General features: G+C 37.4%; 1 protein-coding gene across 2 annotated transcripts in view; it reads right to left on the bottom strand.

Moving 5' to 3' along the window:
- Positions 1-25,697, bottom strand: part of LOC107563667 (DNA (cytosine-5)-methyltransferase 3B-like) — a 67,828-nt gene that overhangs the window by 12,010 nt on the left and 30,121 nt on the right. For both annotated transcript variants that reach the window (XM_016248604.1, XM_016248603.1), the window contains exons 3-11: positions 17,925-18,075; positions 17,304-17,392; positions 13,461-13,604; positions 12,107-12,226; positions 11,177-11,335; positions 7,187-7,294; positions 6,407-6,548; positions 2,577-2,717; positions 1,990-2,034 (exon numbers count right to left, since the gene is read on the bottom strand). In XM_016248604.1, the coding sequence (XP_016104090.1) occupies positions 1,990-2,034; positions 2,577-2,717; positions 6,407-6,548; positions 7,187-7,294; positions 11,177-11,335; positions 12,107-12,226; positions 13,461-13,604; positions 17,304-17,392; positions 17,925-18,075 (1,099 nt within the window). The remainder of the gene's footprint in view (positions 1-1,989; positions 2,035-2,576; positions 2,718-6,406; positions 6,549-7,186; positions 7,295-11,176; positions 11,336-12,106; positions 12,227-13,460; positions 13,605-17,303; positions 17,393-17,924; positions 18,076-25,697) is intronic.

Raw genomic sequence — 25,697 nt, 5'->3', positions numbered from 1 at the left:
CAAATATTTCTCACAGAGTCCTGCTGACGGCTCCCTAGAAAACTGGGAATTCAGATTAATTACTGAATTTATTGTGGAGAATAAAACCCTAGGTCTATGACAGTGTGCGCTAATCAGTTCTGAAAAATATTTTGATCTAGCTGACTTACAGCGCTCTGAAACTTAACCAGACACTCTTTAAAAATCTCAAAAGACACAGTCAGACGATCATGCTTCAATCTTCTCTCTGCTTTATGGCACGCCTGTCTAAGATAGCGAGCGTTGTCATCCAACCAGTAATAAGCTTTTATCTTTGTTTTTTTTATTTTAAAAGGAGCAATAGAATCTAAGATATTAGAACAATCTGTGTAAAACAGAGAAATCAAATCGTCAGGCCCATAGGACGCCTTTGCAGCATGCAAGATAGATTTTTCAACAGCATTAGCTAGATAATCTTCATTGAACTGAGAAACAGTCAGTGAGTTTATAAAACGAGAATAAAAACCAGCAGGCTTATTCACAGTAGCAGAGGTTACAGCAGGAACCTTAAAAAGAATGGGTTTGTGATCAGAGAAGGAAGCATCATCAATGACAATATCAACTACAGAAGAACCAAATGACATAATAAGGTCAAGTGTGTGACCAAAAACATGAGTTGCTTGATTTATATGTTGAGAAAAACCGAACGAGTCCAAGATATTACAAAACTCAGCAACCAAAGAACGCCCTGGGCAGCAAAGATGTATATTAAAATCACCCAGTAGCAACATACGATCATACAACGGGGCAACAGAAGTTAAAAATTCAGAAAACTCACTAGTAAAAGTACTTCCAACCTTAGGTGGCCTAAAGATGAGGGCACAGAACAGCAGGGATGAAATAGACTGTAATGCTACACACTATACTTCAAACGATGAAAAAGTTCGAACAGAAACTGATTGAATATTAAGTGATTGTTTAAAAACCATTGCAACCCCACCACCCCTACCAGCAGATCTTGGGGTACTAATAAAACAGCAGTTCAGTGGGTAAAGTTCTTCAAAAACTGACAACTCACCAGCACCGGCCTAAGTCTCAGTCAAGCACAAAATGTCCAGATCCCAACGGGTAAAAAAGTCATGTAGAATGAAAGTTTTATTGCATACGGACCTAGCGTTCACTAAGGCCATATTCAAAGGAGGCTGTGAAGACAAGTTCAGATCCAGATGTTGAACAAAGTTCAGTTGGCAGAGATTTGAACAGTTCACTCCTCTTTGACGGATCCGTAAACGTGGAGGAGCAGAAAAAATAGATGAGTGTATATCCGGGGAAACCGGGAGATGAAAAATATAATCCCATGAACGTCGCGACAGGTGAAGACCCTCCAAGCTTATACTATCCTATATACATTATAAAGGTAGAATGTGAAAAAAATTATGTTATATATATATATATATATATATATATATATATTTGTCCGGACCTCCGCTGGGAAAGAAATATAGAGACCGGACCTCTTGGAACTTTAACTGAATAGCCCTGTTCTACACTGAACAAAATTATAAACGCAACACTTTTGTTTTTGCCCCCATTTTTCATGAGCTGAACTCAAAGATCTAAGACTTTTTCTATGTACACAAAAGGCCTATTTCTCTCAAATATTAAGACCGAGCAGAACAGGAAAGGAAAGGGAACTTGGGTCACCCGAGGTGCCAATGCAGCATGACGAAGCGCTGTTGGAAGCCATGTTTTTGCATTTAACTGCACTACTTTTCCATTGGTTTTTTTATGTAAACATGCTAAATGAACACGTTTGAACACTGTGTTTACGTCTTTTGCAGCACCTTGCACATGATGCGGCACTCAAAATAAATGTAAACTTATAAAAAACCTTGCTTAGACCTTGCTGTTTTGAATTCCGCTGCTCTGCATCTCAAGTTTTTTAATCGCAAAGATGCATTCTATGTGAATAGCCCTCATGTGTTTTAATGGGTGAAAGCAGTACCTGTAGCATGTAGCAACACTACACACCTTCTATACTTCTGTGATTCTTCAAAACTTCATTGACCATTTGTTCTGAAAAGCAGATGAAATGCCAGTCATGAGGAACACATTATGAAAGTCATTATTGAAGTCCAATGCTACAAAATGCATATTTTAAATATTGTCTCAAAAGGTTTGTATGCCTGAATTAATTGTTCAGAATTGAAGAATAAAAAAGGCACTCAGAGTTAACTGACAATTTTGTCACACAATTTCAAACAGGAATTTTGCCATTTAGACATCAGTTAATTATTTGCATTCACACGTGCGTCATTTAAAGGGCCAGTTCACCCAAAAATTTAAATTCTGTCATCATTTACTCACCCTCATGTCATTCCAAACCCATAACATTTTATTACGTAGTCCTAGACTTTAAATGGATGGACAGAAATCTCTCTGGTTTTATAAAAAATATATATATATATCTTTATTTGTTTTCTGAAATGTGAGTAAATGGTGACAGAATTTTCTTTTTTGGGTGAACTAATCCTTCAACCAATCCTTAGTCACATTTGGTGTGCAGCAGTCTTTTGTCACCAATGAACATGAATAATCGCACATGTGCGAGCTCTAACCTCTGCTGTAGACATCCTCAGTGCCAGGTTTGGCCTTACAGAGGCTGAGTCGAGCTCTCTTGGCAGAGGGGGGGAACTCCGGAGGGCTAGAGTCCAGCAGCGCTGAGCTCTCTGGGGCCAGGGGAAAAACACAGTACTCAGCTGGAAGAGACACAAGTAGACTTACATTACTCACTGTTACAATCAAACATACTCACACATGAACTGTGAATAATGACATTTATATTTCATAGATCATGCACTTAGATAATGAAGGTACTGTGTTGTGAGAACTACTTCAGCAGCTAGCTAAAGTAAGTATCAAGAATGATTTAATCCCTACAATATTACTACATAAAATAAATGAGAAAACATTTAAAATGGTACTTGACTGGTCACAGTGACTTTTAAACACTTATTTTCTAGCAGAAAAAATAAGAAAATATATTTAGCATGAAGAAAAAAAAGTCTGTTATGATTTATTGCATTGTAACATTATTTTTATGATTAAATGCCTCCAAATAAGTTTCTGTACTGTAATTTAAAAAACGATTCATGTCGCTTCGTGCTGCACTGTATTTGTTTTGTCCTATCGTATCTATCATATGTTGTTGCCTTATTAAAAAATATGCTATACATTCAAAAGAAATGTATTTTAATTTTATAGTATATAGCATATTTAGTGCAACACTTTTATTTGTTCCCCACAAAATATAGTTTTTTCACTAAATGTTTGGATTTCTAAAATTATTGTGCACTGATTTTTCTAGAATAACTTTTGCTGCCGAATTATCCACTAACCTAGTTTATGATACATTTTTGTCATAGATTATAAATATACATAGGCCTATATTTTTTCATATTTATTGTTTATTTTATTTTTCTTTATAATGAAGTAGTCTGTATCTAGTAGATTGTGAAAGAATGATTATCAGTTCCACACATAGAGATATATAAATTCTAAATTTATTTAAATGGGGGGAAAAAACGTAACTGGTATTGGATCGGTGTCGGCATCGGCCAATACTGAACCCTAGGTATCGGAATCGGTATCGGAGGCGAAAAAGGCGGATCGGAGCATCCCTAATATATATATATATATACTTTTTTTTCAATTACATATTTAATTATACACCTCATTGTGTAATAGTAATACCTGTATTATTTATTTATTTATACATCCTGATTTAAATACATTTTATATAAAAATATAAATATTATTAATCAAAAATCATTAATCAATTGTAGTGTCTAGACGTTAATTTAATTACCTTTTTTTTATGCGAATGTGCTTAATTGCCATGAAAATAATGCCACAGTACAAAAAAAATCTTAATAATCTTAAAATAAGCTTGATTTTCTTTAACCAAAATATAATAAAAAAAACACCTCATTGTGTAATAGTAATACCTGTATTATTTATTTATTTATACATCCTGATTTAAATACATTTTATATAAAAATATAAATATTATTAATCAAAAATCATTAATCAATTGTAGTGTCTAGACGTTAATTTAATTACCTTTTTTTTTATGCGAATGTGCTTAATTGCCATGAAAATAATGCCACAGTACAAAAAAAATCTTAATAATCTTAAAATAAGCTTGATTTTCTTTAACCAAAATATAATAAAAAATTTTTTTTGAATTTGTGGCAAATTATGACCCAGTCATTGAGAAACTGACCAAGACAAATACAGTCATGAGAAAAAGCAGACAGGCAGCTGTTAAGACTCTTACAAAACACATCTGTAATCACTGTGGGCAAGACGAGTCGTAAAATAATTAGATATGCTATTTCCTCTTTCTGATTTCAGCATAAGACCACACCACCAGAGACAAGCATTTCAGCTTGATCATCTGCAGTGGTTATTTTAAGTGTCTAGATACTAAACTGAAACGCCTCTAAATACCCATAGGTTTTTTTAAGTATCGACTCTTATGTAAACACTTACTCTTGGCATGATTTTCAAAAACAAAACAGTTGTTAGATAAGTTTCAACTAGAATGTTTTAGAAAGATACTAAAGGGATAAACTTGTTTAAAGGAGATGAAACACCCTTAACCTTGCCAACAAAGGAACTGATCACTGAACTGATCTATTACTCACTGTTTTTTCTTTTCCCAGAAAAAAGGAAAATAAATAATGTACTTCATAATTCTAAGAAGCTGACAGGTTAAATTGCTTAGAAATGCCCTGATATCTCCCAGAAACATTCAGGAAATACTCATAAATGCATATGGGAGTCTTTGGTTTGAATGATAAGAGGCTTCAGTTTAATAACACTGAAACCCTCTGAAGCCATTGTGCAGTTCATCCTGAAGTGCTCTCCTGAAAACTCAAGGTCTAGACATTTAAATATAATGGACCAGCTCGAATTAATCCCAACAGAGGTCTATGATCAGACACACTAAGCCCGTGAGTGTGACAGTGTAAGCTGCCAATACCTGACTGAGCCCTGATGCAATACCACAAAGACTTGACAGTCATTTCCAGAATTTAAACATCCTGTGTTCACAAGGTTCCACACATTCTGTGTAATTTTCTGTTTATTATTTTGCTGTTTTATTGTAAAAAAAAAATATATATATATATATATATATATATATATATATATACTGTATATATAATACAAGTATATATAAATTATTATGTCTTGTGGTTGTTCTTGATACCCTTTTATTTTGAGATTTTTTTTAACAGATTGGTATCTGTTGATATTGAATAAAAAAAACACTCAGATTTTAATAACACTGTTAAATGTAATCTTAAAAAAATGCCTGTTCGATAAGCCGCAGTCTTGGAGCTCATCTACAGTGAGACTACAAATGAATTCATAACATTCCCACTTTGATAATTGGAGAAAAACTTGACCAACAAGTTACATTACTTTCCTGTTGCTAACACTTTATATGACTTAAGTTGGCAATGCTTGAAATTCTGCCAGCAGAAACCACTCTAACGGTTTAAGCACGCTTTTATGTGTTTGTCTTTTCACATGTTATGTTGGTTCACATTACCTTTTATTTTGATATTTTGTCTTTTATATTGATAGTTTGTGTATTCAGTGGCCATACAAAGAGTATTTGTTTAAATGTCATTGCATTAATAACAAAATATCAAACCAAGTTGTATCTACAAGCAAATTATGCTAGAGCTTTTCTCAGAACTAACTTTACTTTTCTGAGCCATTTTTGCTTTTAACCAACTCATTTCAATGCACGATATATCGATACCACATTGGTTACTGGCCTATAATTTTTTGGTATCTGTTGATTTTGAATATTTCATGCTCATTTTCTGAATTTTTACATTTAGATTACTTTTGCCTTCATATAATGTTCACCCAAAGTTATTCTTTAAAAATACTAAAAGTTGAATAATACTGTTAAATGTTATCTTTAGCCAATGATGAATATACATTATTCATACAGTACATTATAATGCTGTGATGCCTAAATTCATGTCTGGTTTTAGTCTTTAGTGATTTATTATAATTTTAGTAAACACAATAGTACATCATTTTAATACTGTCCATCTATCAGTTATTGGCCATAACAAAAATATTCACTCAATTGTTATCAGCCAGAATTGTCTTACTTGTGAATCAAAATTGTAGCATCGGATCTTGCGCTACATTTTGTTAAAATAAATTCTACTTGGATTAATATTTTGTAACTCAATACAATGATATTCATGCATTTAATTTGTGGTCACTATAAACATCGTATTGTCATAAGCCTTTTTCTGTGTTATATTTCACTCCAAGTTGAACCCTTTTACTCAAGTAGTTTATTACAAAGGATCAGGAGTGAGATCTGAAAGGCAGTCATATGACGTGTGCTCACCTGCATTCTCTCGAGGTTTCAGGCCCTCCTGACCTTTGGGCAGAAAGCCGTTATGAGCCCAGTCGAGCATGGGCTTTATCTGTTCTTCAAGACTGTCTGACTCACATGGAGGAAAAGTCTTCTCTGCTCGTAAACTAGCCACCTGAGGACACACCGATAGCGGAAGAACAGTATGTCAGAGTAAGTGTAAGAAAACAGAAACCATCCAGGTAACGTCTCTCTCAAGTGGATATAAAATCAACTATGTGTGTACTGTGTCTAAAATAACATATATTCAGTAAGACTATTCTCCTGGAAATGGAGACAAATTGCAGATATTAATCATACTGTATAGACTGCAAAGGAGGGGGTTACAACAACAGGGAGAGCGAGAGAGAGAGAGAGAGAGAGAGAGAGAGAGAGTAAAGTACAGCCATTCCTGTTGTTCTGGTGCATGTCTGGACTTGGATGCTTTTGTTAAGTTTGCTAGGACGTACATTTCACAGAGAGATAATTAAGGAACCTCTGGGGAATTCCAGATTTTCCAGATGAGTGTTTGCCCAGTTTTCACGTTTATCACACACAAAAACAGATACACACCTCAGAATGTACAAGTACAGCCCATGCTCCAAGATTTTTGAATAGCAGGTGCAAATTTGTACGATTATCCTCTATTAAATGTACTAAAGATGTAAGTTGCATTGTTGTATCTAACTGCCCCATATGCATCAATTGTCATCAAGTGTTATAAAACAATTGTCTCTAATAAAACAATGAACATAGACTGATCTCCACTTTCACCTCCAGGGCCTGGAAGATTGCTCTGCGGTAGGAAGCCAGCTTAGTGTAGGATGACTGGTTGAAAAACTTTGGGAAGGCTGTGATGGAGTCAAGTTTGTCAGCAGACACCTGCAAGATACATATGACACCAGGGTCAGAAAGTAACCAGGGTTCAGGGCAAGAATGCTTGAAATTCAGAACATAAACTTGTAATTAATACATGTTTGTGCCATTATATATATATATATATATTAAGTTCAATGTTAAGTTCATCATTTTATTTGTAATACTTTCTCTCTATATACATTTATATATACAATTACAGAAAATATGACTTCATGTTTAAATTAATTTTATATATAATAATAAGTTTTGCAGAGGATTTATGTTAATGAATTTATTCAATTGAAGTAATCACCCTAGTGAAAAATAAATATACTAAAATGTATTTGAAATGCATATATTTCATTCTAAGTATACAAATACATTTACACATTTATGTACTTAATAAAAAAACACGGCAATTGTTCTTTTAGTATACTAAACTGGTATACATAAAGTCTTCTAAACTGGAACAACTAATTTTGTCCTTAATGCACTTTAATTGTGCGGAAGTAGTGCTGAAGTCCCACTAAAGATATACTGAAGTATCTTTGATTGTGTTCAAGTGGAACTATTGCAAGTATACTTAGGTACACTTTAAATATCTTGCATTTAAAGACCGATATTATTCAAAGATCGTACAATCCTCGTCAGTTGTGACATTAAAACACATTTTAGGCTTAATATTAAGAAATGTGCATTGTGCACAAGTAGTACTCCAAATAAAGTTGAATTATAATGTTTATATCAGTAAGTCTTGAGCGATATTGTCAGTAAATATGTTAATAGATTTTAACTATACTTAGTATGAAATAAATGCATTTTAAATATTACTTTTTTACTAGGGCAGCTACAGAGGGAAACTGTAAATTTCAGACACTTTTGTTTCACATTTCACATAACAGCAGAGCTTCGGTTCAAACTAGTGATGTCAGTGGTACCTAATGATAAAATAAAAACCTCAATAAAACAATTTAACAATACCGTTTTTTCTACAGTATCAGTAGTATCAATTCAATATATTATTCTAGTGCTGCCACCATTGTCAGCTGTAGTTTATTTAAGTCTGATCAAGCCTGGTGAAGTACCGAAGTACTGGTGTACACCTATTCTAAAAATCATGGTAATCTTCAGGCTATATAATACCTTTACCATAGGGCTGGGCGATATGGACAAAAAATGATCACAATACAATTTTTCATATCAGTTGATATCGATAATTATCACGATAAATATCAAATCTTTATTTCTTTCAAATTTAAAGGCATATTTTTGCTCCCAAGTGAAAGTTGTGGTTTTAAACTACTCTTTATTGTCAGAACATGACAGACACGTCGCATTTCTTAGTTTCTTCATGTGCTAACGGGTGATATTGCTTCAAATATATTTAACAGGTTTGTGTTGCCTGACTTTGATGGCACCTATCTTTGGCACAGTTTGAAGTGCAGGCTGCAATATTAATAATATGACAATAATATGACAGTTGACAGTAGTAGGCTAGTACCTTGAGTTAAGGCCCGTTCACACCAAGGATGATAACTATAAAGATAACGATAAAGATATAGTTCTAAAAATCGTTCTCAATATTAAAGAATAGCAGAGTTCACACCACAACTATAACGATAAAGACAAAGAGAAACGATATCGTTGGAATCACTTTCAAAACGATTTTTCTCCAGCCTATGAACGATAAAAAAATTGACAGCCAATTAGAATCCATCCTGCTGTAACGAGCTCGAGAATTTAAAGCGGCAGATGAGCGTGCGCTTAAAATAAACAGACAATATCGTTCGCTGGTGTGGACGCTAATATCGTTATCGTTCTTGGTGTGAACGGGGCTTTAGAATGCAAATGTAAATTTATGTTCATTAACAAAAATAGTAACATGATGTAAAAATTGCAAGAACCTTTTTATGGTAAAATTTAAGTTAGGAGTTATTACAATTAACATTAGTATAAATGCACAAATGCTATAGCTGAATCACAACAAATACTGTAATTATATGCCATTAGGCTACTCATTTAATACATCTACATTAATAATATAATACAATTCTGTATGAATATCCCACATTTCTGCCACAATACCATGGTACAGTTAGTGTTACTACAGTAAATCCATGGTAAATTATGGCGATTTAAACGTAACGATAAAAAGCCTTCTGACTGTTTTCTCTGTTTGTCAGCGCGGTTTCATCTGGCTTTAAACTAGTTTAAATCAGAGATGTGTTCTTCGCTGGATCTTACATGGCTGTTTAGTGGTCGCGTGACCGAGGTGATCAAGTGAACGCACCTGCTCTAGTAAGCTCGCGCTGCGCTGTGCTGCTGTTTGAACTTTGAGCCGAGCGGATAAATGGTCCTTGTGGTGCGATTCAGAGGAGTAGCCTATATAACTGAATTCATGCTACATTTTTAGCCACAATTTCGTCATCTTTGGATGACAACTCAAGATTAGTTTTGCTTTTACTTTCGTTGCTGCATCCACACATTTTTTCCTCCTCGTGTTGAGGAAATGGGCGTGTACTTTGACATGCAAGCTAAATGTTGCATGCTGACTGTCATGTTACACTCAGGAAGGACAGAGCGAAGGAGACACAGGAGAATATTTTCGAACATGGAATTTAATTTAACACACTGGGAACTTCGGAGACACAGCAACACGACGTTTAACAGCAGACAAAGAAACTAGGAATTAGACTCACTATAAATACACAGGACTTGAGGGGAAGACGAGGAACACCTGGAACTAATGCAACAATGAACATGGGAAACACCTGGGACAAGCAAACTAATTAATCAAATACAACAGGAGACGAAATCACATGACGAGGACAGGAACATACATATGACAGAGGGTGGATCAGGACTCCGTGGGCTATACTCGGGAACAGGAGCCATTCCTGGGCTGAACTGGGGATCAGGATAGCGCCGACGTGGTGCTGGCACTGGAGGGTGCTCTGGAGGAGCAGGCACAGCGAAGGGCAGATGGGTCCCAGATCGGGATCGGAAACTCTCCAGACACCGGATGACTGCCTCCTTCCAGCCGAGGTTGGTGGTGTCTGGGAGCTCCGGGGGTGATGGTAAGTAATCCCGATCCGGAACAGCGTCACAAGGGTTTCCCCCTCGAGGGAGCTGGCGAGGGCGAACGGCACGAACGCCCTTGTGTAGATGATCGGGTCAGGGCTCGCTTGAGCCAAGGCGAGGAACCTCGCTCGTTCCTCCATTATAGCAGGGAGAAACGAACAGGAAAACAAAACACTTTTCAAAAACCGGAAACAAAAAAAAACTAGTTTTGGGTCTGCAGTTCTGTCGCGTTACACTCAGGAAGGACAGAGCGAAGGAGACGCAGGAGAATATTTTCGAACATGGAATTTAATTTAACACACTGGGAACTTCAGAAACACAGCAACACAACGTTTAACAGCAGACAAAGAAACTAGGAATTAGACTCACTATAAATACACAGGACTTGAGAGGAAGACGAGGAACACCTGGAACTAATGCAACAATGAACATGGGAAACACCTGGGACAAATGAACTAATTAATCAAATACAACAGGAGACAAAATCACATGACGAGGACAGGAACATACATGTGACACTGACTGGCTGTTGTCGCATTTATTTCTGCAGTGCAATTGGCTGTTAGATTAATCCATATATCGAGTAAAAATGACCAGAGCTTATTATCGTTTTCGACATAAATATTATTACGATTCGATATGATATCGATTTTCGGCCCAGCCCTACTTTGCCATACCATTATTTTAATTGAAATGGTTATTATTTACATTAACATTAAAAATTAGCATGTTCAATGGCATTTAGAATTTTTTTGCTACTGCAATTTTAGTGCTATTAGTATCAACTACTGCGGTATTCTGACAACCCTTAATTTTGTTTGTTACCTCTGAGAATTTTCCATCACCAAACCACTGTAGCCAGCGCATGCTGTGGGAGGCCTGCCTCTTCCCTGTTGCTCTCCAGGTTACCACCATCCCTGGCCACCAAGAAAAGCCCTTTATTTTGCCCCAGACTAACTCTCCAATACCAAAGCCTTTATTGTCCTGAGGAGCAGAAATGTAAATAAGACACAGTTCACCATGATTTAATATTTTCTGTTCACTGATACCTGTAGAAGTCGTCACAAATTTCAAAATGTTTGTTCCCTTTCAGCCTGGACATTCTGCTAAGTAATTTCTTTTGTGTTCCACAGAAAAAGTAAAATCATACAGGTTTGAACTCGTAGATGTTAATTTATGCGTGAACTATCCCTTTAAATAAGATGGACAATTAAGATGATCACTGCACAGATTTCTTTGATCCAGTTACACAAAAAAGGACAATCACATGCTCAGTAGCACTCAGATAGCTGGATTGAGCCTGGACTGAGTCACAAGCGAAACCTCTGACACTGAGCTTGTCTGAGCATGACTCTCAATCAATCAGGACCATTTCAGCAGCGCTGTTGTTTCCTCACCTGTGCGAGTGTCTGTGAGTATTTATGAGTCTGTGGTCAACAGTGACTTACCCAGATGCTACAACCCACAAAACCCCCATTCAAGACCTTCTCGGTCTCTTTGTCTTGGTCATAAGTGCTCTCTAAATGCACAGCTTCCTGTCTTAATGATACGCAAAGGAGAGGATAAACCGTGAGAACAAAGGTTGTTATCTTCACATTCAAACAAGAGTCATTCTAAGAGGTTACATGTCAAAGGCAGGTGGACAAATACAGATACTCGTGTGTTGTTTGTGCATGAACATAAAGAGGAATGGAACATGATAGAATAGGTAGATAGGTGTGTGTGTGTGTGTGTGAGAGAGAGTTGTCCTGGTACCTTGTACTCAGGTTGGTTGACTGTGTCAGTTGTCGAGGTGGATGTGGTGCTGCTCTGTGCAGAGTCTTTAGAGTCCTGTTCCATGAGTTCTAGTGCAGGACCCTCAGGAACACTAGATACCTACAAACACACACAATTACAATTCTCAGTGAAGGTATGTAAATAAACCACAAAACAAAAAAATTGCAACAAAAATAAAATAAAAACAACAAAAATTCTAAATATTTACAATGACCTACATGATGATTTACAAAGTCTATGGTGCAAATGTAAACAAAACAAAACAAAGAGACAGAAAAATAAAACTTTAAAAATCTAAACAGAACAAATAACAAAACAAACCCCCAAAACATAAACAAAACAAAAATTCAAATAAAATAAATATAAATAAATAAAACAAAACAAAAAAGACTGTGAGACAAGTCAAAATTATTTTTTGTGATAAGTGATGGCATGCCACAGAGATATCAACACAGCTTAAGTTGAATTTAACCTAAAGTAGCTGCACTGTGGAACATGGTACCAGGTTTTAGCTGGTCATGACCTGTTTTTGCCAGCAGAACCCTTGGCTAAGATGGTCTTCCAGGGGTGTTTTTCTTGTGCAATGCCATACCTCACAGCTTAACTATCATAGTACAACGCATTGTAGAATAAATATAGATATAAATATAATATATATATATATATATGTAAATATGTAGAATAATAAATTAACTAACTAGTCATGTAACTGTTAAACATCTGTCAATAAAACCATGCTGGTTCATAGGGTTGTCGTTAAGAATGTCACGTAAGTCGGGGAGTAGCAGCTTCTACTAATTAACTGGTTTGAGATTGAATTAATGTCAGAATATTGTTGTGATTAACAAACATGGAATCTAAGGACTACTTTGCTATGTTTGATCTCTGTTGTTTTGTTTTAATTCCAGCTGTTTGAACTAACTAATATTTATATATTTGATACTTTTATATTTAAATTTATTTTGCAAATTCTCTCCAAACCATAATGCAATACACACTTTGTCTGTCTTTGCTCATTTCGCCACAACACAGACAAAACAACTATGGAAAAATATATCGCAAAGGGGGAGGGGTAATTTTTCCTACTTTAATTTCCAAGACCACTGTTTTGATTGGCTGTGGTACAGACAACTTCAGATGTCTGACAACATAAAGACAGTGATAGACAGCTCAACTTAAAGGTGCTGAGATAAGTGTGAGGAGCTGACAGTGGCATGACTTTAATCTGCCGTGAGGGTGATCTCTGTACATCAGCCTTGATTTCACTGTGTCTGGCAGACAGAAATTCACTTAAAGAATAAAGAGGCTTTGAGTGTGCGAATGTGAGCATTACCAGGTTGTTGTGATCCTGTTTGCTATGTCCGCTCTCTCTGTTGCAGAGTTTACTGTGAGCTGTCAGTCCTGCCTGGAAAATAGTCCTTGGACGAGGCCTTTGCCGCAGACCCGTCTCACAACCAGACCCAACGTCAGCCTTTTCCTGAAACCATAATGTCGTGATAGTAAGCTGATGCATATGTGGAGCAAATATTCCCAGCTAACAAAAAAAGGTCCCCAGAACATCCTCCAAATGGCAAAGACATCCTCCGGACATTCAAGGGGATATTCACAAGACATCCAGTGACCATTCAGGACATTTAGGGGACTTTCGTTTAAGTCCTCTGAATGTCATTTTATTTTACTTTTAGGCTAACCACAGACAACAGACACGTTGTAAGGATCAAAATAAGTTTATTTTAATTGAACAATTGAAATGTGCGGTGCTCTTATGTGTGTGTGTGTGTGTGTGTGTGTGTGTGTGTGTGTGTGTATCTTGGGTTGTCAGCTGTGGGGTTAGACTGTTGGCAATTCTTCCCGTTGGCTTCAAACCTAGATCAACAAAATGAACACATTCAGCAGTGTTTTGATGTTATATGTCTAGGAGTATCGTTTGTCCATTGAAAAAAGATTTGAAAAGACTGTTGACAATTTGGATTTAGACCAAGGTCTGAAATCTAGCGCACATATGAAGATATCTACACCATCCTAAATGGGCTTTTTGCCACTTATAGGTGTATTTACCATATGAAAATTCAATATTTAAGTTCAATATTTGTTGATAGTAGATACATTAATCATTTCAGCTTTACATGCTAGCTTCGAAAGTGTTCACATAACGGTCAGCAGCCATACACGATGGACAACAGCTTCAGCAAATCTATTAAAAGGTAAACTTTTCATAAAATGTAAACATTATAAGATACACAGTGGTTACAATAACTAATGTCTACAAATCTAAAATTAAAAATACCTTTTCGAACAACTAAAGAGAAAACTCAAGGCCATGTCGGAGGAAATCACAGGGAGGACCGTTAACGGTCTCTACGCAGCTGAGCGTTGCCATGGATGCTGCGTGCCTTAAAGAATGGCGTCACTCGATCCTCGATCAGGTGCATTTAATCGTCACTTGCTTGTATCTCCCAATGTGGCTATATTATATTACACTTTTGTTGTTGTTGATATTTGACCTGCAAGTGCTATACCAGTCTTAAAGGGGAAGGGAAGCAGTCAGACAAGTTTACATTATTTAGTAAAGTGACTTCCACTTTAATTAAAAAATATATAACAAGCACAATTAATGTAACTGAACACCAAACTGTCTAAATCACGAAGTTTTGATCGTGGTATCCCAAACATTGTTTTCATAATGTGAGGTGCAACGTGATGTAAACAAAAAAAAGCTTTGTATAATATCATTCATGTGGCATCTTTATTGATATGACAGACATATTTGCATTACACTGACTTGTTCACCAGTAAATGGTATGTAAGATATTTTATGTTCACCTGCGAATACAATATGCTTACCTGCTGTATCTAATCACCTATCTGAACGATTTGGCTTCCTCACGTTTATCATTCTAACATTATTCTTTTAAAGTTGATCATTGTTTTAAGCCATGCCAGCTTAAACAGTAAAGTGTTTTAAGTCATTCAAGCGCAAGACAGTGCTAAAGAGATTTCAGTGCGGTGCTCGCGTGCTGTGATAGACCGGTTCAGTTCTGTTTGACATGTAAATGGGTAGGATTCATTTATTTGTCTTACCTGTGTTATTTTCCGCTTTCTTTTCCAGCAATGTGCTTTTCCATTCTTCATGTTTTCCTTGGCTACATTCATCAGTCGACTCTAACATTCTTTTAGAGCCCCTAGGATTCAACCTTATTTTCTTATGTATGGGGAATACATAGGGCCTAATAAATTGTAGCCTATATTCAATAATATTATTGAAGGGTATCATGTTTTTGATGTTTAAATGATAGCCTAACTGCTGAAAATGCTCCTTATTTGTTGATCTTTAGTTACAGAAGCTAATCCTTTATTTTTTTCCAGAATTGAAAGTTATTAATGTTTAACATGAACTTCAATTTTCAATGAATTCAAATCTATTATTTTTACTATAGTAAAAAAAATAAAAAATATCATAATATCAATCTGCAAAACAAAACAAAGCATGTTTTTTGCATTCAATCCATTATCACAGTTAAATCAAGGGATTTTGTTTTAAGGAATAACCACATCCCCTTTAAAATCCATGGGTTTATATTTTAGATTCATTTTTACTTTGTCCGAGTTGCAAGGTGTCAGATCTGATGATAAAAGGCCACGCATGGGTGACTGGATTTTGTTGCTATGGAAATGGCAGATGAGGGAAGAAATAGGGACATTCGCAAACTGGCTCGGACGAATATGTCCTCAGAACGTCTATCAGTGTACTTTACAAAGCAGACAGAATGCGGACGTCCAGCAAATGTGGTTTTATGGGTTTTTCAATGGCCACTATCACTGCAGTGTAGGGTGGCTTATTTTTTTTCTTTTACTGATAATTAATGTCAATTAATATATATTTTTATATATATATATATATATATATATATATATATATGTTTATATATATATATATTAATTAAATTGATAACACTTTACATTAAGGTCTCATTTGTTAACATCAGCTAATGTATTAACTAACATGAACTAACTAATGTTACTTTGTTAATGTTATTGAATGAATGTTTATATTCGTGTCAGTTCATAGAGCATTAACTAATGTGTAAAAGATACTACTTTTGATCTTAAAAATGTATTAATGTTACCTTTAGCTAAGATTAATAAATGCAGTAGAAGTATTGTTCATTGTTAGTTCATGTTAACTAATGTTAACAACTGAAACTTTACTGTAAAGTGTTACCTATATATATGATATGATCAAATTATTTAAATTAATTGAATATGATTATTTATTATGATTAATTTCTTTCTAAATTTACTAGTTATCTGCTGCATATTTACAATTTTATAGACAGGAATTGTCAAGTAATGAGCTCAATTCAACTTACTCAATATTTCACAAACTAATTCGATATATTTAATCATTTCACCTAAAAACGGTTAAAAGCAACCTGTTACACACAGTACAGCACCTGTTCAGTCTGTAAACTGTATAAATGCCCTTAATCTGACTCATATCTTCTACGTTTTGCTTTTTTTTCTCTTTGCACTAGATGCACAAGTTTTATCAATACAGAGTAAAACCACAGATCAGCATGAGCACCACAGAACAGATATAAAATAGTCAATTCTGCTTATCATGATTTATCTGATTGTAAGGAGTCTTTGCCGTAGAGAATGAATAGCCCTTATCACCTTGAACGGTGAAATGGGTTGATGAAACAGATATGTATCACAACAACACACACATAGACATGCATACACATGCACACAGTTTGCAGTTAGCATGCATGTGAATGGCAGTGTTTGTTTAAAGGGGGGGCAGGAATGCTGCACAATGTGATCTTCTGCAAATCTTATTTTTAACACTCACAAAAGTGATACCAAACTCAGGTTTCTATGTGTTTTCCTGCATCTGTTCAGACAGGTTTCATGATGTTTGTTTATGAACGTGAATTGTGGTGAATGAATGGACGCATATATGATTACACCACTCATTTTGTTGTGTTTTTCTTCTCAATTATTTAACAATACTGCCATTGGTTTAAAAAAGAATAATATTTCCTGTAGTAAAGCAACTATGTTTTGTCCTGTTTCAGCCATGTGTCTGGAAACAGCAGCAAAATGAACTTTGGAATGTGAACCGTTCTGTCAGTGTGCGATAAGATCAGATGTGTAGTACATAAATTCTCACCTCACTGTAGGATGAATCCCAGGCGCTGTCTTCCTCTGTGTCAGAGCGCTTACGAGATCTCTTTCTTCCGATGCTGTTCTCACTCTCATCTGAAAGAATAAGAGAGTTCACGACAAGGTATACGAAATTTCAGACACTTAGATATACTGCATAATACTTTATCCTAAGCCTACCTGGTTATGAAATTTAAACACCAGAGTGATCATTTCATTTATTCAATTGTATTGAATAACAGTATGTAGTATTTGTAATAGTAATATAATATGTGACATAAATGAATCACACCGTGTGATCAAAAACAGAAAAATACATTCCAGAAAGCAAAAATTGCTCCTTAATAATCAAACTCATTTTTGACACTGTCTGTAACACTGTTGATTTCCATTGAAAGCTAAGGCACTGCACCAAGATAAACATTATAACACAGTGCTCCAAAAGTATGGCCACATTTGTGTTAAAATAAGACTAGTGAGACAGAATTGCTAAAGTTATATCCAATCTTTAAATTCCTGTCATAATCATCAGGATATCTAGCATTCACATGTAAATACGCATTTAAATTGGACAGGAATTACATTGATAACAGTAGTACTAGTGATAAAGTAGTAGTAGTCTGTGTACCTGCGGGTGAGGTTGCGCCTCCGTTCTGTTTGGGGCAGAAAGGTGAAGGTGGCTCTGCCGCAGTCAGCGGGCTGTTCTCATTGGTCATCTCCAGACCGCTGTCGTTCTCTGACAATCCCTCTCCCACCGACATTTCACCATTCACAGCAGCCTGAAAAAAAGAGACATTCTGTTTACAAGAATGTCACCTGGCAAAACTTAGGTGTGTGTGACCGTACAGGTGTTTGCTATTCTCATTCATAAAAAAGATACTAATGGTGAGTAGGTCCAAACATCTCTACAACATCACTGTCACTCTAACACAGCGCCCATTATGGTTATCAACGAATGGTGACATTTAGCACCAGAGTCTGGGTCATGCTAACCAGCCAAACCAGGCAAACAAGAGTACCATGACGCATGTGTGTGCATTCCTCTGCTTGTAAACAAGGCGCAGCACATGTGTGTTCTACGTCAGCAGCATCACACGCATGTGTAGTGGTACTCTCGTGAATGGAAGAAGAATTGTTTAATAAAGTTGTTATTTTGGTTTTCTTTGCGCACAAGAAATATTCTCGTAGCTTAAAGAAATGCAGCCTGCGTGAGCATTAGAGACTTGTATTTGTATTGTATTGTGTATTTACAATACTTTTTTGGTCATTACTTTTCTAAAGGCTGTGCTATTAGACTAATTAAGACAAATATGTTCTAATAGTGTTTAAACTAATAAACTGTAGATACAGTATAGTCTATTAAAATGTTATATTTGCCATATTTGTTGGTTCATCTGAGAAAAAAATTTAAACTTTCAAGTAAAGACAAATATCAAAATGTACATAAATAACATACAGGTGAAAAATATTCATATGATATGACATTTTACAGCTTTATCACCCAGCCCTCATTTGAACACTGCCAAAAAGTGAATTAGTGTTTCTGTATGAGGACATGCATATGAAAATTGAAAAACTATACTAATGAACCAGAGATAACACTGTTATCTATAAAGCACTGGCACTGAGTAAAGCACACAGGCTGAAGATTGTGTGTTCATGATTGTGGGAACAAAACAGGCTGCTGTCACATTTCTGGAAACGTTCACTGGAATGCCAGACATCTTTCATGCCACAGCTGTGCTGCAGCGGATCAGAGGTCTTGCCAACATGCACACACAAGCACACACCCTCACACTCACACACACACACACTCTCTCTCTCACTCACACTCACACAAACCACAAAAATCACACTGAACGTGTAGGTGGTTAGTCCTTACAACTTCTAAATAAAAATGGTTTGTGCATGCAAATATTCATCATGAAGCTTCCATGTTTACTATATGTGATGCGCTACATGTATGTGTGTTTATAAGTGATTAAAAGCCTAAATTAATTCAGTACATCATATAAAGCCATCGGATCTCTTCACAAGACTTGGATTAAACTAGGTTCAAATATTTATGGGATTTATTTGGAACAAGATGAGGTTGTGTAAATGATGACAGCATTTTCGTTTTTTGGTGAACTATCACTTCAAGTAAATTTGAAAATTTTCCTGAAATGTGCATTATTGCTAATGTCATCAGCATGATGCATAGGATCACCTCATGACCAAGTAAATCTCTCTATAGATCAAAGCACAAGCTGCTCAAATCACCTTACCATGAACACACAAGAGTAAGCTTACATAAAACTAAACCATGTATTCAGTTTAAGGAGGCAAGTAGAGGCTGGACAGGTGAAAGGGTTTATGGGCTCCACTCATTCAGTTTTTCTTTCTACTGGCTCCTAATGACACCCCCTGCACTGGTTTTGCCTAAATGCTCAAGCTTTTGAAACGCAGAAGAAAGTCAATGGATCAAACCAGGTGGCTCAGATCCCCTTTATACCACATAATACTACACATAGGGATGTAACGATTACCGGTTTGACGATAAATCATGATAAAATTCCCCACGGTTAGTATTATCTTTTCATCTTTTAATTATCATTAAAACCGTATTAGATTACTGCGATGTGAACAACTCGCTATAAATAAACACTGTCCAGCATAAAGCAGTTTTCACTAACAGTCTCACGTGCGCACAGCAGCAGAGTAGTTTCGTTTTGAGTGAAAACAGAGCGGAAAAGCTGGGAGGTTTTAAAAGAGTGCTATAGGAATTATACAAGTGAATATATGAATGAATTAATTATATGAATGTACCTCTGAAGGTTCTGACTGTCTTCAGAAACGATTCGATGGCATTTTGTTTTCATCTACGCTCCATGTAATACCTAAAGGAAGTGTTCTTAATCGCAATGCTGCTTTGTCCACAGAGTTTACGGGAAAATTTAGTTTTTCCATAAGGGCCACCTGCTGTCAGAGAGTGGATTTACAGAGACTTATATTTACATTCAGTCTGTGTGCAGTTTCTGTCTGGCCAAAAACGGACCGAATTTGCATGCCCTGCTGTAAATTTTGACCGGTTGATGAAAAACCAGCTTATGTGGATTCTACACATTTAAACAATTCAGATAAGTTATCTAGAATTATTTATGGAGCAGATAAAATACATATAATCATTTATTAATCAATTATCATTTTGAAATATATTTTCTTAATTTAAAGGCTGAAATGTTTAATAAACTTTTTATTAAACTTTTTCAAAGCTTTATTTGAACATTTACATTAGATATTTCAACATGCTATTAAACTGTTGTCAGTCAAGTTGTCATCTAAAATCCGAACATCATTGGTAATGTTATTGTTTTAGTGATTATGCAAACAAAAAGTCATTTTATTTGTTGTTTTTTTATTTTTAAATATAAAACTTGGTTTAGTGATTTGTGTGTCTGTACTTTTTTAACATCTCCAGCACATTTGAACAATATTGTGATAATTTTGGTCACTATAATCGTGATAAGAAATGTTCATACTCTTGCCTTGCCATCAATATACCTGTTTGCCATTGTCTGACCTATGCCTGTTTTTGGCCACATCTCTTGTGAATAAAGCCTTGCAGATGGATCCGCACGCTTCCTGTGTTCATTCCGTTACAGAATACATGGCCACACAAGGATCCAGCAGCTTTTCAGAGGAACACTGGCCAGGTATGGACACAGCACATATATTATTAACTCTTAAACAAGGCCCGCGTTCGCTGGAGAACTATATTCAAGAGTATCTAGCCATTGCCTATTACTCTGATTTACCAGACTGTTTTTTTGCGATGGCATTAATCACCCGCTGAGGTCTAAGCTTAGACGCGAGGGTCCGCGTTCATCACTCTGTCAGTTTATGGACTATGCTTTGTTGACTGTTGGATCTCTATTCATTGTGGGTGTCGCGGAGGAGGAACGTGACACCACATCTATGACTGAGATGGCAGCCACAACAACCGGTCACATCATTACTGCCATTTGTGAGCCAAGTCAAGTCACAACTGATCTTCGTGAGCCAAGTCAAGTCACAGCTGATCTTCATGAACCAAGTCAAGTCACAGCTGATCTTCATGAACCAAGTCAAGTCACAGCTGATCTTCATGAACCAAGTCAAGTCACAGCTGATCTTCCCGAGTTAAGTCCAGTCACAGCTGATCTTCCGGAGTCAAGTCCAGTCACCGCTGATCTTCCTGAATCAAGGCAATTTACAGTTGATCGTCATGAGTCAAGTCAAGTCACAGCTGATCTTCATGAGCCTCGTCACGTCACAGCTGACCTGCCAGAGCCTCGACACATCTCCGCTGTTCATCCAGAGTCACGTCATATCACAGCTGATCATCCAGAGTCACGTCACAGCAAAGTTGATCATCCAGAGTCACGTCACAGCACAGTTGATCATCCAGAGTCACAGCACAGCACAGCACAGTTGATCATCCAGAGTCACGTCACATTCGCAGCTGATCATCCAGAGTCCTGTCACGTCCTGTCTGTTGCACCCAGATCCTCAAGGACTGTACTTCAGTATCCCAGACTGGCATCCAGCGTGGAGGACCCACCGCTGGTGTCGGCAAGTGCAGCTGGTATCCCTAAACCAACGCTCTTAAGCCCTCCAGTTCCTGAACTGTTTCCCCTGTCTGTATCGCTTCCCACAATGGGGATCGCTTTATGGTGTATTTGGGCTGTGTACACCACCACTGAAACTTTAGAGACGGCGGCGGCCACTGCGATGTCTCCTGAGGTGGCGGCTGATGCTGCAGAACCTCCCAAGGTGGCGGTGCTCGCCTCAGCTTCTTGCACGGTGGTGGCGTCCAGCAACGCACCTTCAGCCTGTCTTGTCACGGTCGAAGGAACCATTATTGAACTCTCCCCGTATCCCGATGATCCTACTGTAGAACCTCCAGAGGTGGCGGCATCCGCTTGCAGAACCTCTAGAGGTGTCCATGGTATCCACTTATGAACTCTCGTCCTGTTCTGTTCCGGCCAAGGAGGCCGTTTGTGAACTCTTTGCCTGTCCTGTCACGGCTATGGAGGCCATCTGTGTACTCTCGTCCTGTTCTGTCACGGCTATGGAGGCCGTTTGTGAAATAACTGTCTGTCCCATTTATGAGACTGTATATGCCCTGTCTGTCTCTTGTGTCTCAGTTTTCCCCAGGTCCCAGTCCCTACCAGGGAGGACTCCTGTTCCCGAGTATAGCCCGGGGAGGGCTCCTGTTCCCGAGTTAAGCCCAGGGAGGGCTCCTGTTCCCGAGTATAGCCCACGGAGGGCTCCTGTTTCCCCGTCTCCAGTGTCGGCTCCAGCCCTGGAGCTCGCTCCAGTGTTGGCTCCAGCCCCAAGACTAACTCCAGTGCCAGCACCACGTAAGCGCTATCCTGATCCCCAGTACCGCCCTGGAAGGGCTCCAGATCCTCAGTTCCGCCCAGGAAGGGCTCATGTCCCCGAGTTAGGCCCAGGGTGGGCTCCTGTTCCATCTGCTCCGCCATGGAGGTCTTCTGCTCTGTCTGCTCTGCCCTGGTGGGCTCCTGTTCCATCTGCTCCACCATGGTGCTCCGCTCTGCTGGCTTTGCCTCAGTTCCCAGTCTCTCCATTTCCACATGGACCTGGCCCACCGTCCTTCCCCCCTGTTCCGCCTCCACTCCACCATCCTCCTGGATGGTATTGTTTTGGGAGCATCTGGAAGCCGCTCCTTGGGGGGGGCTCTGTCACGAATCCGGTCCGTGGCCTTCCGGCCGATTGCCACTAGAGGTCACGCTACCATTACATTGACTCTCACACTACACATACTGTTACATGTCACTCCGGACTATAGTTCCCATCATCCATTGCACTTACACAGCTGAATTCACTGATCACACAGCCGTCACATTTCACACGCTCACCTGAGAGCCATTACACACTCTATTTAACACTCTCTCAGTTCCTGTTCAGATCGCAGTGTATTGTTCTGCATTTATCACTCATCTAGCGATAGCTGCATTACCGAGCCTAGTGTCTTGTTTTCCTTGTTTTCTTTGTCTTGCCTTGTCTGTTTCCCCGTGTTCTGATCACTGCCTGTGTACCTGGATTATCCCTCGAGTCTCGCCCAATTGGATACTGTTTGCCCCTGCCTGGATTTTTGCCTTGTACCTGGATTATCCCTCTTGCCTTGCCATCAATATACCTGTTTGCCATTGTCTGACCTATGCCTGTTTTTGACCACGTCTCTTGTGAATAAAGCCTTGCAGATGGATCCGCACGCTTCCCGTGTGGAAACTCACCGTTGTTCTGTGTGTGTCTGCTGACATGCTTGCAAACCATGTGAATACACACTCTCACAGTAGCCAAAGGCATATTTGAGCACATTGATGAGCAGAGAGGCTCATCAGATAACAGTTATGTTAAAGCAGACATACATAATTCCAGACAAGATGCAACATGAGCAAAATGTGGAAGCACATGTCATGTCGTCAAACCTTTAAAACAACTTGTTTTAGCCAGTAAAGCCTATTATCACAAAATTAATCCACAAGATAAACTCAAAATGACAACACAAACCACACAGTATCCAGCCTGAAAAGGGCAGTCCACCCAAAAATAAAAATTCTGTCATCAGAATTATTCATCCACATGTTGTTCCAAACCTGTATGACTTTCTGTGGAACATAAAAATTATTTTTTTAAGAATGTTGGTAACAAAACAGTTTTGTTGACCATTGACTTCCATGAAGCCTTGACATTTTTCAAAATACCTTCATTTATTTACATTCCACAGAAGAAAAGAAAGTCATACAGATTTGAGGTGAGAGTAAATAATGACAGTGTTTTCATTTTTTTGTGAACTATCCCTTTTAACTTAAAACGCTATGGCTGCGATAAATGACTTTATCTTAATAGTCAATTAATCTGTCAATAATTCCTTCATTAATCAATTCAATCAATATTCCATACCTTGCCCAGTTCTCTCAAGTACAAGTGCAATAATGTGCAATGTGTTTATATAATGTATATATAATGTAAGTTTATACAATATAAGCTACACACTGTGATCTGAAATATATAGGTTACAAAATGTAAATTTTTTTTTTTTTTTTTATTAAATTTGTGTTCATTTAAAACCTAATGATCCAAATGACTTCATATTTTAGTGTTTGGCAAAACTTTTTGAATACTTAATGTTTCAAACAAAACAAAGCAAACAAATCTCCATTAAAGCTAACCAAACTGAGATATCCTCAAAACGAGAGGGTAAGAGGTTTACTTTGTTTTCACATTCAGGTCATAAATATGACAAGATTCAGGATTTCAGAAAAAAAATATTGGCCTCTTTGTCGCCATCTCTGTTAGAAAACCTGCAATTGCAGCTGTGTGCGGAATAATTCTTCCTTGGGTGGGTTGTGTGGCAGCACGGCTCCAGCGCGGATGAATCTAATGTTTTGAGGAGGAGTGTGTGGCAGTCCGTCACCGCACCGGTGTGGATATTGTACTTTGCACTCACAGATTCTAGCCTACGTCTTGGAATATATGACCCAAATAAGAATTTTCACCGGATATTGTCATCTGAACAAGTAAGTAACAAGTCTGCCAAGTTTGTTCTGAGCAACTGAGGAAAAAAGCATTACAATAAATCAGGCTACCAATGGTGATTTAATCTAAAAATCGGTTAGCTCATATCACATCAAACCATGCAAATTATTATTATTGTTATAGTTTATTCTCAAATCATTAATGTTAACAACATCAGCATTGCGTGACTGAGTATAGTGTGTATTAGCGTGTAGATTTCAATTTCTGTACAGTCTAATCTCTAATTGTCATACCATTCGAATTTCACATTAAGAAATTATTTTAAAGGGGTCATATGACGTTGCTAAAAAGAACATTATTTTGTGTATTTGGTGTAATGTAATGTGTTTATGCGGTTTAAGGTTCAAAAAACACATTATTTTCCATATAATGTACATTATTGTTTCTCCTCTATGCCCCGCCTTTCTGAAACGCGTAGATTTTTACAAAGCTCATCGTTCTAAAAATGCGAAGTGTGCTCTGATTGGCCAGCTATCCAGTGCGTTGTGATTGGCCAAATACCTCAAGCGTGTGACGGAAATGTTACGCCCCTTAACATACTGTGGGCGAATTCCAAACGGCCTTTTTAGGGCTCTGCCCTTCGAAGGGAGTAGGGCATAGGGATGCTCACTTCTGTTTGGAATTCGCCCTATGATGCCATCTCCCAGCAGGACGAGACAAAACCAATAAAACCCATTACAAATGAGGCATTTGTTGCATCCAGTGGGGACATAATTCCTGATTATAATGACTTATACTGTCTTTTTACGCGTTGCATTGCGTATCGCGCTGCGTAAATATAAAACCATGTCTGCATTTGTGATCGGAGAAACAA

This window comes from Sinocyclocheilus grahami, unplaced genomic scaffold (genome assembly GCF_001515645.1).
Source record: "Sinocyclocheilus grahami isolate Dianchi unplaced genomic scaffold, SAMN03320097.WGS_v1.1 scaffold885.1, whole genome shotgun sequence".
Classification (NCBI taxonomy): domain Eukaryota; kingdom Metazoa; phylum Chordata; class Actinopteri; order Cypriniformes; family Cyprinidae; genus Sinocyclocheilus; species Sinocyclocheilus grahami.
This window is presented reverse-complemented; position numbering and strand designations above follow the sequence as displayed.